At 40.8% G+C, this 12,422-nt stretch overlaps 1 protein-coding gene across 1 annotated transcript in view; it reads left to right on the forward strand.

Moving 5' to 3' along the window:
• The window catches only part of REV3L (REV3 like, DNA directed polymerase zeta catalytic subunit), a 129,177-nt gene that overhangs the window by 76,523 nt on the left and 40,232 nt on the right, over positions 1-12,422 (forward strand). Inside the window, 4 exon segments of the mRNA XM_042795717.1 lie at positions 731-968; positions 5,053-5,192; positions 8,119-9,699; positions 9,702-12,318. Coding sequence (XP_042651651.1) covers positions 731-968; positions 5,053-5,192; positions 8,119-9,699; positions 9,702-12,318 — 4,576 coding nt within the window.

Genomic DNA, 12,422 nt, shown 5'->3' on the forward strand with positions numbered 1-12,422 from the left:
AAGAAATAAAAATAAATAAGAAGGCAAGCACATGTGTTAGTTAGTGTAAGCTTGGGCCAAATAAAGGGAAATAAAAAAATTGAGGGAGGAATGAAATCAGGTAAACTTTCAGTGTTTAGAGGAACCTAGGAAGAGAATGGGCTATAGTGGAAAGAAAAGGGAGATGAAGTTAAGCATTGTAGTAAAGGACAGAAGGAAAGAAGAAAGAGTTGGTCAAAATCAGCACCACCTTTCATGAGATGCAGTGACTGAAAGTCTTTCAAGTGATACAGAGAGAAATACCCAACAAAATTAATGCAGCCATTGAAATGGGGAGAGCAAGAGAAGTCAGTGATGCTTCAGAAGCTGGCGCTCATGCTGAAATAAAAGGGGAGAGCGATGCTTTACTGAACGCGAGGAGGTAATAGGAGGGTGGGGAGAGAAAGAGAGAAGTGCTTCCACTAAATCTGCTACACTCAGAGGAGGAGGGCAGAAATAAAAAAAGAAGGTTGTCAGGATTCTAGATAAAGCACTAGAAAATATAGCAAAGCATAAAACTTGAAAAAATAAGATATGAAAAGAGTTTTGCTTCTGTAGCCTGCCTTGATTTGGACAGTAACTAGTAGATTTTTAAACGTTTAGGGGTTTTTTTGTTTTAGTTGGTTGGTTTTGTTTTTTACTGGTAGACTATAACTAGTCATTTACAAGTAGAACAAAATACAGATTCTACTTGTATGGGCTTTTTCTGCAGTGGACAGTAGTACTGATGAGGCCATGATTGATCTGTTGGCTGGATTGGAGAATGATGGATATCAGATGGGACATCACAAACCACTCTCTCACCATCGTTCTCTTGGAAGCTGTCGAAATACTCAGAACAGTGATGATGAAGAAAACGAGCCACAGTGTGAGAAAGAAGAAATGGAACTTAGCTTGTTAATGTCCCAAAGGTGGGACAGTAGCATTGAAGAGCCTGGGCCAAAAAGAAGGTATATATGTGATTTTCTTTTCTTAATATGTTATTTTCTGCCGGATCGTTCCTTCCTCCCACCCTGTTTTCAAGTGTGTTACGAGGCCAGTGAACAAACTATAGAGAGGTCTCTGTTGACAGCACTGGAAAAATCTATGCAGATCTTGGGATAGAATGTAGTTGTTCAGATGATGCTGTGAGTTGTCAGGTTTATACAGAAATGAAGATTAAACGTTTAGGTTTGGCTAGACCTGAACTTCTGGTTTGCTGTTTGAGGAAAAATTGAGTAGGTTATTGGTGGAATCCAAATAGCAGAAACTTTAGTTGTGACCTCCTATTAAGGTCACACTCTGGATGTAGCACAGATGTTAAGGTGTATCTTGGACACCTCATGTGCCTGTAACTTTTTACTGAAGTGAATATTTAAGAAGTATTCTTGTGAAGACTGACCCAGAAGCCTGAGAAAAACACCCATTTGTTTCTATGCTCAAATCTTAAATCAAAACATGAGTGTTGCTCACTCTGCTGGACTGCTAAAGGTCAGCAGCTTGAATATTTTTAAGGCCAAGATTCTTGGAACACCTTCTCAGGTTGTAATGACCCTTTGTACAGTCTGCACTGACAGGCATTGAAAGAAGCTATCTCCAGTTTCTCTTCACCCCTGTTTTTGGCAGACCTGGTATTTCTAATTCTATTTGAAAGATGAGAGACTTCACAGATAATAACATTTTGATTATTTTTTTTTATACATCAGAAACCATAATTACACTATGATTCAGAGAGCAAGAGAGGCATAGAAATATTTAATCTTTTCTGCCATGTAGGTTTACAGAAAAGTTATAACAGAATCAGAAGTTAGATCATTAGTTTCCCAGTTGTAGAGATAATTCATCTCTAAAGCTACTTTTCCTATCTGACGTGATTTTCTTAATTTTTTTTCCCTCACAGCAGTCTGAAAAGTTGGAATTTCCATCTAAAACACTTAACGTTAATCTTCAGTTCAGTGGTAGTTTCTGTGTAAAACCAGCCTATAACTTGCAGAATTTATTAGCTCAGGCACAGCTCTGTATGGGCATGAATGTACAACTCCTGGAGTCAGGTAGCATCCTGGAGCAATTGACTGCTTTCATGCAGCGAAGAACCCTCTTTAAAAACTCATCAGACCTGATGAGCTGGCTCACGAATGACTTGCTCATATATGCCTACATCTTAATCCCAGAGAGAAAGCAGTGTACATCCCAGGTGCCTCCACAGGGAATCAAGTCATGTTCAGAGGGAATTACAAGCTTTGTTTCAGTGTGATCTTTGCAGAATTTGGACTGACTTCAGAAGAGAGCATGGTTATGTCTGCCCCCTCATGATTCAGCCCATGCATAAAGAGCCAGTCTGAGCCTGATGGTGGGTCCAGCCTTATTCTGCTCAGGCTCATTCTGTCTGCACTGCTTCCTAATGCATCCTCCCCTGTCTGTACTATCACTTTTCTGTTACTGGGTATTCACCAATCTTCCATTATCCCAAAAAGCATATTGCAATAATGAGGAGTAAGAACATCCTACTGACTGAATTAAATGGCTTTGGTTTGATCTGTGCTGCACTGGAGGAAAAAAAAAAAAACATCAGGACCTGGACTGGTTGGGGTATGGTGATATCATAGTGTGTCACACAAATTCCCCTGGAATCTAAACTGATGGGCTTGAATGCAGAGAGATCCAAGGTGTTATCTGCAGAAGTTGTCTCCAGCCTGACTGGGTTTACTAAAGTTGACAAAGATTTGCTTCATGCATAGGATTACAGCATAATTCAGACTGGAGGAAACATCTAAATGCTATGTAGTCCAGTTCCCTGGTCAAAGCAGCTTTGGATAGATCAGTTGCTAAGGGCCTTCTCTGGTCAAGGTTCGAGTATTTCCACAGACAGAATTTGGATAGCCTGTGTGGACAGCATGTTCTGGGGTTTGAACACCCTCAGAATGCAGAATGTTCTCCTTGTAATTAACATTCAAAACCTTTGTATTTATATGTTTTAAGGTACTACACAATAATGCTTTGATATATCAAACTAACAAGATAGGTTATTATTATCTTAAAAAGAAAAACAAACAGAAAAAACAAAGCAAAAAAAACCCCGCTCAAACCTCAGTTCCTTAATACTTACCTAGATTTTTCTTTTGTAGCCACAGAATATTTCTGTGAAGAATTATGTCCATCTCACACTTTATTTTAAAGAAGAAATCAAATTCCTAAGTGCTTCTAGAGTTGTAATGTACCAGAGGGTTTGGTTTTTGTGTTTTTCTGCATATTTTTTCTTTTTTTCCCCATATAAAGCCATGACACCTTAAAAATGTTAGTAGTCCCTAGAAGCTTTTCTTTGTAGATTTACTACTTTCTTTTTTTTTTCCCCCAGCAGATTTGTGACTGTAAAAATGGCAGTGTATGTCGTGGTTTAGGCCTGATTGGCAGCCAACCACAACGCAGCAGCTCTCTCTCCCTTCCCCTCCGGCAATGAGAAGGGACAGAGAGCCAGGCTTGGGGTTCAAGATAGGACTGGGATGGGGAAAATCCCCCTTTATGGTCACGAGCAAAAGGCAGACTCGTTAGGGGAAGGAAAAAAAGAACATACATTTATTACAGACACTGACAACAACACTTAACAGAGCAGGACAGTGAGAAGCATTGCCACATCTTGAGAACACCTTCCCCCCACCCCTCCCTTCTTCCCGGGCTCAGCTCTGCTCCCGATATCTCTACCTCCTCCCCCAGTGGCGCAGGGGCAGGGAATGGGGGGTGCAGGCAGCGCTGCCACTTCCTTCATCTTCGGTGAGGGGAGTGTCCAAAACTTGTTCCTCCTGCTCCATCGTGGTCCCCCTCTCACAGCAGACAGTCCTCCACAAACTTTCTCCGACATGAGTCCCTCCCACGGGCCGCAGCGTTCCCCACACTGCTCCGTCATGGGTCACTAACTTCCTCCAACTGGATTCCCTCCCACGGCTGCAGCCCTTCCCGAGCTGCTCCGGCGTGGGACTCCCCCGCATGCTGCAATCCTCCCAGCGCTGAATTACAGCAGCGGGGCTGCCTTTTCCCACGAGACCCCGGCCTTCTTCGGGCACAGACCCTTGATCAGCTGAGCAGGAGCGACAGGCCATAAATCAATGTCTGCTCCACCGTAGATCTCCATGGGTGGCAGGGGGGGCCGCCCTGCCGTCTCCCCACAGGATACAGGGGGGTCTCTGCTCCGGCACACCTCCCCCCTCCTTTCTTCCTCCGTTCCCCCACTGACCTTGGTGTTCACGCAGCTGCAGCAACTCCTCCTCACCAGTCCCACTGCCCGTCACCACGTCCCTTCTTAAATACGTTATCGCAGAGGCGCAGCTGATGGGCTCAATTTCCCAAACAGAAGTGGAGCTGACTTGGAGCTGGGGGAGCTTCGAGAAGCTTCTCCCAGGGGGTTCACCCCAATAGCCCCCTCCCCTGCTACCAAAAAACTCCACCACTCACTCAACCCAGGACAGTGTAGAACAGTAAGTGACTTAAGTATTAGCAACAGCATCTTCAGAATGTTCAAGGAGGGATGGAAACAAACACTATTTTTGTGGTTATGCTTTAGTTAAGCCTGCCAAGAGAGAATTGTTACAATGCAGTAAAGATTCCTTAAAAAACAAAACAAAAAAACAAAAACAAACAGAAATCTAAACATCTGTTTGCTAAGAGCTAAGTTGAAATAATTTTGCATAGTTGGTCTATTCTTCAAATTTCAAGCACTTTCAAGCAATAAAATTAAATTTCAGTAAAATTTAAATAAAATTAAGCATCTAAATGCCTTTTCTCTAACTGCTTAAGACAGTGAAACCTGCTAGTTTTGTCTGTAGTCTTTTAATGGTTGGCTACCACTGTTTCCTCTTAAAATAGTAACGCTGATTAATATTTTTAATCTCTTGGTGAGAAATGTAACAATTTTCTTGTTTGTTTCTCTTTGCCCACCCCCCTCCCCCCCCCCAATTACACAGCCATGTAGCACCACCCCCCTTTGATTTTGAGATTCCCTGTGACTACTGGTATTTTCTAAGGGAAGTATTGTGCATTAATTAGTTGCTTCATTTTCTCTAGGTCAGCTGGCAAAAATATGCATCGAAGTTCAACAGAAGAGGATTCATCATCAGAGGAAGAAATGGAGTGGAGTGGTAACAATATGCTCCTAACTAATCTCTCTATACCTCAGTTAGATGGGACTGCGGATGAAAATGGTGGTAAGTAAATAGAAAAGCAGCTTTGGAAGTTGAATTATTACCTGGGTCATAGTTTGTTTTTCAGATCAATTTGATAATTCTCAAAAGCGTTAACCGTCTTCAATTCTTGTTTCAGTTGGAAGGAAATGCTCTCAACAGATTGCAGAAGCAGGCCCTTCTTCCTTATAAGCCAATAATATTTTAATTTCAGTACCCTCTACAGATTACCAGAATCTGCTTTTCCTATTGTATTAATGATCCAAAAAAAGGCATTGTTTAATTAGTTTTATGGAAAAGACAGTTACCTTGTTGCAAGGGGCATTTTTCTGCTACTATTTGTTAGGCAAATCTGGTGTTAAAATTAATGATTCTGTAGGATCAGTTATACTGCTAGGATTTCCTTGTAAACAGTAAATGTATTAATCTGTATGTTTAATGGTTCTTTACTTTGCACGTATTTGCCACACGTGCTAAAATGTGAGCCTTTGTTTGAGCTTGTTTCATTCTGCAGATTGCATGTTCACATCTTGGGATTGCGTGAGTTAAAACCATGCAGTGGCAAAGCTGATGCAGAAGAAACTGCCTTTCAAAATCTATAAAAAAATAAATTAATCTGTAGAGATATCTCTTGTCATCTCTATAACCTGCTGTCTTTGATCAAATAACCTTACTTAACAGAATGCATACTTTGAGGTTAGGCAAATATATACCTATTATTATTTGTTCCATTAGACAATCTACATATTTTCACCTTTAGAAAATTCTGTTGAGCAAAGCAATGTGAAATGTATGGATCTTGTGGGGAAAACATACGTGTCTGTATCCAGGGTTTTTCCCAGTACTAGGTTCACTTTTCTTCTTGGTTTAATCAACAGTAATTGTTCTCCTTTGTTTAGAAATGTTGTATTAGTCATACTTCATTGCCTTGAAAATTTGAAATTTGTGGTTAACACCACTTTGCACAGAAGCTTCTTTCTTAATCCATACTACAAACTGGTTAATGTAAAACCTTGGTTGTGCTCATGCATGTATCTAATTTCCTATTACCGCGTTTGCTCTTCAGGGCAGGACTGTAATCCTTTACAGAATTTCTGCGTTCGTTCATGTCTCTTGAAGCTATTTGACAAAAGTAACAAACTTCATATATTAGTATATAAAATACATATGTCTTACGAATCACTAATAGATATATTTATTAGAGAACGTGAGCTTATTACATAGACAACCACAGGTATTCTTCTGTGTGCGCTGTTTAAAGCATAGTTTGCTTTTTCCTTTGCTTTTATAGGTATAATGGTAGGGTTAATACGTGACCGATATGATTTGGTTTTGAAAAATATACAACTGTAACTTCCTTACTTGCAGTACTTTGTAATTTAATGTAAAACCGGATGCTTCTGACTAATGAGACTGTATCTTAAATCATTGTTTAAATTTTAGAATATTTTAAGTATATGAAGTACCACATGCAGAAGAATGTCAGCTTAGAATGAGTTTATTACTGTGAACTTTTACATCAACTTCTTATAATAGGAGATAGAGTAAATTCAAAACAGATCTCAGTCCAGTTTCTCTAAATTAGAAAATGCTTACCCACACACGAATCTGCGTCTATAACATCTGAGTGACTGACAAGTATTTCTGCAGTTTCTGTGTCTGAATAGTCAGATGTCTTCCAAGTGTTCGTTGACACTTCACTAAACTCCTATTTTCTTGGTTTTCAGTTAATCATCCTCATTCTTTGTGTGGACTCCTACCTTCAAAGAATCATAGGCAGCATCTCCCAGCTGTGTTTCACAGCTCAGGGGCTGCGTATGCATTAGAAAATGTTATTAGAAACTGGTTGAGACTTCCTTTTATTTTTCTCACACAGCAACAAATAAATTGCTAAACTGAAGGCAGCATGAATCTAAGATAATCCCCAAATTGGCTGAGATTTACAGTAAAGGCCAAAAGGATACCCTGCCTGGTATGAAAGTGTGCAACATGCTTCCAGGTCACACAGCACGTTTTGTAACTCCTGTCCCCCTTCAACGTTTCAGCCAAAGACACGGACACAGGAACAAATTGCTGTGTGCCAGGAGCTCTGTGTAAACTGCCTCTCTGCAGAGGAATGAACTCCTTCAAATAACTTGGTGTTTCTTGTGGTCATGAGCAAGCACACAGCTGCTGCAAACCAGTTGTTAGTTCGTTACTTGCCGCCTGCCTGTCCGCACTTACCCTGCAGTACGTGCAAAAGAGAGCAGTGGTCCCGGGTATTGGGTATGATGAGTGTGCACAGGGCAGTGACCGCGGCCCGGGCTGGTCAGGTCTGTGTGGGAGTGTTCATGCACGGGCAGGGATTCATGATCTAACTGAACGGCGCAGGCTCCTCGCGCAACCACCCAAATGGGTGGGGGGTGCTTTGCTCTGTAAAAGCGCAGTGCGATACCTGTGCCTGGTCCCCAGGAGCGTTAATTCAAAGCCTTTGCCATGCTGTAAGGCAGGACTTCAGCTTTTTGTGCAATGGCTCTTCTGTATGGGGAAAGTCATCTAAATAAGTTCCTTGTTTCTCAGGGCTAATGAGCGTGCATACTTCTCAGGGACAAAGCAGGGTACGAGCCTTTGTAGAAATCAGTCTGTTTGTATTCAGTTATCTGCAAGTGTTTTAGAAGCCTTTGTCAGAAAATCAGCATGAAATCTTTGGCAGTTATACGCAAGCCTCCCATTTAGGAGTAAATGACAGAACGGCTGAGACACAAATGTACTGACGATGTGATTTTGATAAAGCAGATCGTGTACTTGGGGTCTGTAGTTCTCACGTCCATAAATGCAGTGTGATTTAGAAGAGTTCTGCTTCTTCTTTGGATGGGAGGGCTTTCAGGAAAATGTCATTAAAATGGTTAATGCCTTAGCTTATTTTTTTTTACAGGAAAACTAGAGTAAAATTGCTTATCTTCCATTTCAGACAATCCTTTGAATAATGAAAGTTCTCGAACTCACTCCTCCGTCATTGCAACAAGCAAAATGTCTGTAAAGACCTCAATCTTTCACAAAGATGCTGCTACGCTAGAACCCCCATCTTCTGCTAAAATTACTTTTCAGTGTAAACACACAAGTGCCCTTTCTAACCATGTTTTGAATAATGAAGATTTAGTAGAAGACCTCTCACAACCAAACACAGAAACAAGACCTGAACTTTCAGTCCATTCTCTTACAAAAGAAAGCACTTACTCAGCAAAGTACCCAACTCCATTCAGCAATAGTACCCATGCAGAAAACTCTCACAAAGAGAGTAACAAGAAAGATACTCTCCCAGTTCCTTCATGTGAAAATAATATTTTTGAGTATGAAGATGATATTTCATCAGTGAGCAGACAGGTACCTAGTAGGAAGTATACTAGCATCAGAAAGGCTGAAAAAGATGTCTCTTTCATGCATGTGGGCCGCCACATTGGTGACAGCATGTTGAATAAAAACTTATTTAACTTTTCCGATTTGAGCCACTCCAAAAGTAAAATGTCCTCTGAAGTAAATGAAAAATCCAGCAGTGGAAGTATAAATAGCTTTTTTCCAGCAACAGTTACAGAAAATTGTGAATTGGTGTCTTGTTCAGGAGGCAGTCGAACTGTGGTACATTCACTTGAAAATAACACTGATGAAGGTGGCCTTAATAAGCTGAAAATTAGGTATGAAGAGTTTCAGGAGCATAAGGCAGAAAAGCCAAGCCTCAGTCAACAAGCAGCACATTATATGTTCTTTCCTAGTGTTGTTCTTTCTAATTGTCTCAGTCGACCACAGAAATTAGCTCCCGTGACCTATAAATTACAGCAAGGCAACAAACAGTCCAGGCTGAAGCTGAATAAAAAGAAACATAGTTTTATCAGTCATCAGGAGCCTGCAAGTGTAAATGATGTTGCCTCGGTGAAGGAAAGCTGCTATACACAAGGTAATACTTGTAGTAATATTCCTGATAAGGATAGTGCTTTACCTAGTGACTTGGTTCAAGTTCCTCTTGAGGCTTTTGAAAACAAAATGCCTACAAGTACTGCTAATTATACTGACTGCCAGTTTTCAGATGGATCTCTTGAAACTGAGCAGTCTTTTGGATTATGTGGGAATAAATACACGCTCCGAACGAAAAGGAAGGTAAATTATGAGACTGAAGACAGTGAATCAAGCTTTGTCGCACACAACTCAAAAATTAATCTACCTCAACCGATAGAAAGTGTTGAAAGTTTGGATGGGTCTCAGAAGTCTCGAAAGCGTAGAAAACTTTCTAAAAAATTGCCACCTGTTATTATTAAATATATTATCATCAATAGATTTAGAGGGAGAAAAAATATGCTTGTTAAACTAGGGAAAGTAGATTCTAGTGAGGAAAGAGTAGTACTCACAGAGGAAAAGATGAACTTATATAAAAAGCTTGCACCTTTAAAGGACTTTTGGCCAAAAGTTCCTGACTCTCCTGCGACCAAATATCCTATTTATCCACTAACACCAAAGAAAAGTCACAAAAGAAAAGCAAAACATAAGTCAACCAAGAAAAAGCTGGAAAACCACAAAAAACAGGTAGTAAAAATATTAAAAGAACTTTATCTTTCAGAAAAAGGACTCATACAATTCTTTCTCCTCCTTCGCCATCCTACAATGCTGAAGCTGAAGACTGTGACTATAACTATAGTGATGTTATGTCCAAGTTAGGTTTTCTTTCTGAGAGAAGCACAAGCCCAGTAAATACATCTCCCCCTCGCTGCTGGTCTCCCACTGATCCAAAAGCAGAAGAAATTTTGACCAACCTGGACAGAGAAGCTTTATTTAGTAGGGGGCCCAATATGTACAACAGCAAGATTGTTAATTCTAGTGTAGGAAAAAATAGTAGAGCAAAAACTCAGGTTAAGAAAAGTAAAAAGAAATTTGCTAGCCCCACTGTATCTACCAAGAAAAAGAAAAAGATTAATCAGGCTGATAAAACATCAGATGATGGAAAGAAGAAACCTAGAACAAAACAGAGACAAACACCAGCTGAAAAAGCATCCTCAAGAAAGCGGGTTGTATTTAAAGATGAAAAAGGAAATACTCGCTCAACTGCAGAAGTAAAGTTTTTGCTGAAACACCAAGATCTGCCTGAGATTTCTTTCAGCTCTGCCAACTCGCAGCCACTTCATAACCGGAAAGCCGGTGCTCTTGCTGGCTGTTCGGCGGGATGTTTGCCGCCGGCACAGCTCCCTTCAGCAGCTGATGCCCAGGGTAATTCAGCGGGCTGTTTTCATTCACTGATGGAAATTGATAGGCCTGTAGATGCACAGTGTTCACCTGCTCCACGAGAAGACTCCCATTCGTCTTTCGCATCTTCTCCTGTGGCATCTGGAAGGGAAGTACCAAAAATGAGCTCTCAGAGACCCAGGACTCAAAGCGCTGTATTTAGAATGAAGGATTCTGCTCTCATTCAAAACCTGTTTGATCCATCTAATCACTCAACTCAGGTAACACAGAACGCACGTATCTCTAAAGAGAAGACTTCTACAAAAGCAGAAGAGATAAAAAATTTGCAAAACAGATATTTACCACCAGCTGGGAAATTAAATGAAGTTCGTGACTCTTTGGACGCAGCAAAGATGGATCAGTTACATGCCACTAACTATGTGCATTGTAAAGACAGTAATCAACAGCAGATTTTTTGTTTACCAGAGGCATCCAAGCATTCTGATCCTTGTTCTTCTATTCTCAAGTCATCTGAGGAAAGCCCTGGGCCACTTCAGTTGCCTAAGAACTGTTTTGTAACGTCTTTGAAGAGTCCAGTGAAGCAGTTAAATTGGGATCAAAACCAGAGAGGATTTATTCTGGATATGTCACATTTTAAACCTGTAACAGTAAAACAGAGGTCTGCGTCAGAAACAACCATGCAGCCAAAACCCATCTCCCAGTGTAAAAATCGGTCTGTAGTGGCCCCATCAGCGTTCAGTGAAGGACAGTCTGGCCTGGCTGTTCTGAAAGAGTTGCTCCAGAAGAGACAGCAGAAAGCTCAGAACGCAGGTGTTACACCAGAACCATTACCAGCTAAAACACAGCTGGGCAGGAGTACACCATGCCCTCTTGAGCAGAGTAAAGCGATCAAAAGGTCACGGTCAATCACATCGCCAAGAAGATCTCGTGCTCCCAGGAATACCAAACCGAAAGAAAAAACACCAAAACTTTCAAAAATGGAGTCTTTAAGCCAGCAGATCACCAGTCGCATTGATCACTCCGTTTCTGATGACAGCCCCATTTTTTTTTCAGACCCTGGTTTTGAAAGCTGCTACTCGCTTGAAGACAGCTTGTCTCCAGACCACAATTACAACTTTGATATTAATACCATAGGGCAGAGTGGATTTTGCAGTTTTTATTCTGCAAGTCAGTTTGTCCCAGCAGATCAAAATTTGCCCCAGAAATTCTTGAGCGATGCAGTTCAGGATCTTGGTTCTGGACAAGCAACAGAAAATGACTTTCTGTGTCATAATGACCAAAAATCTGAGGAGGAAAAGCAGCATTCTTCAAGCACAAGTAAATGGATACGATCTGGTTCCCTGAGCCCTGAGCTTTTTGAGAAAACCTCACTGGATAATAATGAGAACCACTGCCACAGCCAATGGAGGAAAAACGTTCATCCTTCAACTTCTAGATCTAGTTCCGTTGATACCTCTTGTACGCAAGAGACTGAGGTCTGTTTGAATGAAAAATTCAAATTGAATAGAAATACAGTAAATAAAGAGAGATTTCTTAACCTTCCTCAGCCAACCAGCTCAGACTGGATTCAAAGCCACATTAGAAAAGAAACCACTTTTGAACCCTGTCAACCACTTGATTCAGTTAATACCTCTTTTACATCTATATTGTCTTCTCCTGATGGTGAACTTATAGATGCAGCGTCTGAGGATTTAGAATTATACGTTTCGAGAAACAATGAGGCATTAACTCCAACTCCAGATAGTTCGCCCAGATCAACCAGTTCTCCCTCACAGTCAAAGAATGGAAGTTTGACATCTCGTACTGCTCACATTCTTAAGCCTCTCATGTCCCCACCCAGCCGTGAAGAAATCATGGCAACTTTGCTGGATCATGATCTCGCAGAAACAATTTATCAGGAACCGTTCTGCAGCAATCCTTCAGATGCTCCAGAAAAGCCAAGGTACTGTTAAATGCATTTCTGTCTACATATGCTTGTGATTATATTAAACATAATTTATTCCTGTAAACAGTTTTATGCTGCTATGTGACACAGATGCATGAAAT

The sequence above is a fragment of the Tyto alba genome, unplaced genomic scaffold, assembly GCF_018691265.1.
Source record: "Tyto alba isolate M040663 unplaced genomic scaffold, T.alba_DEE_v4.0 Super-Scaffold_22, whole genome shotgun sequence".
NCBI classification, from domain to species: Eukaryota; Metazoa; Chordata; class Aves; order Strigiformes; family Tytonidae; genus Tyto; species Tyto alba.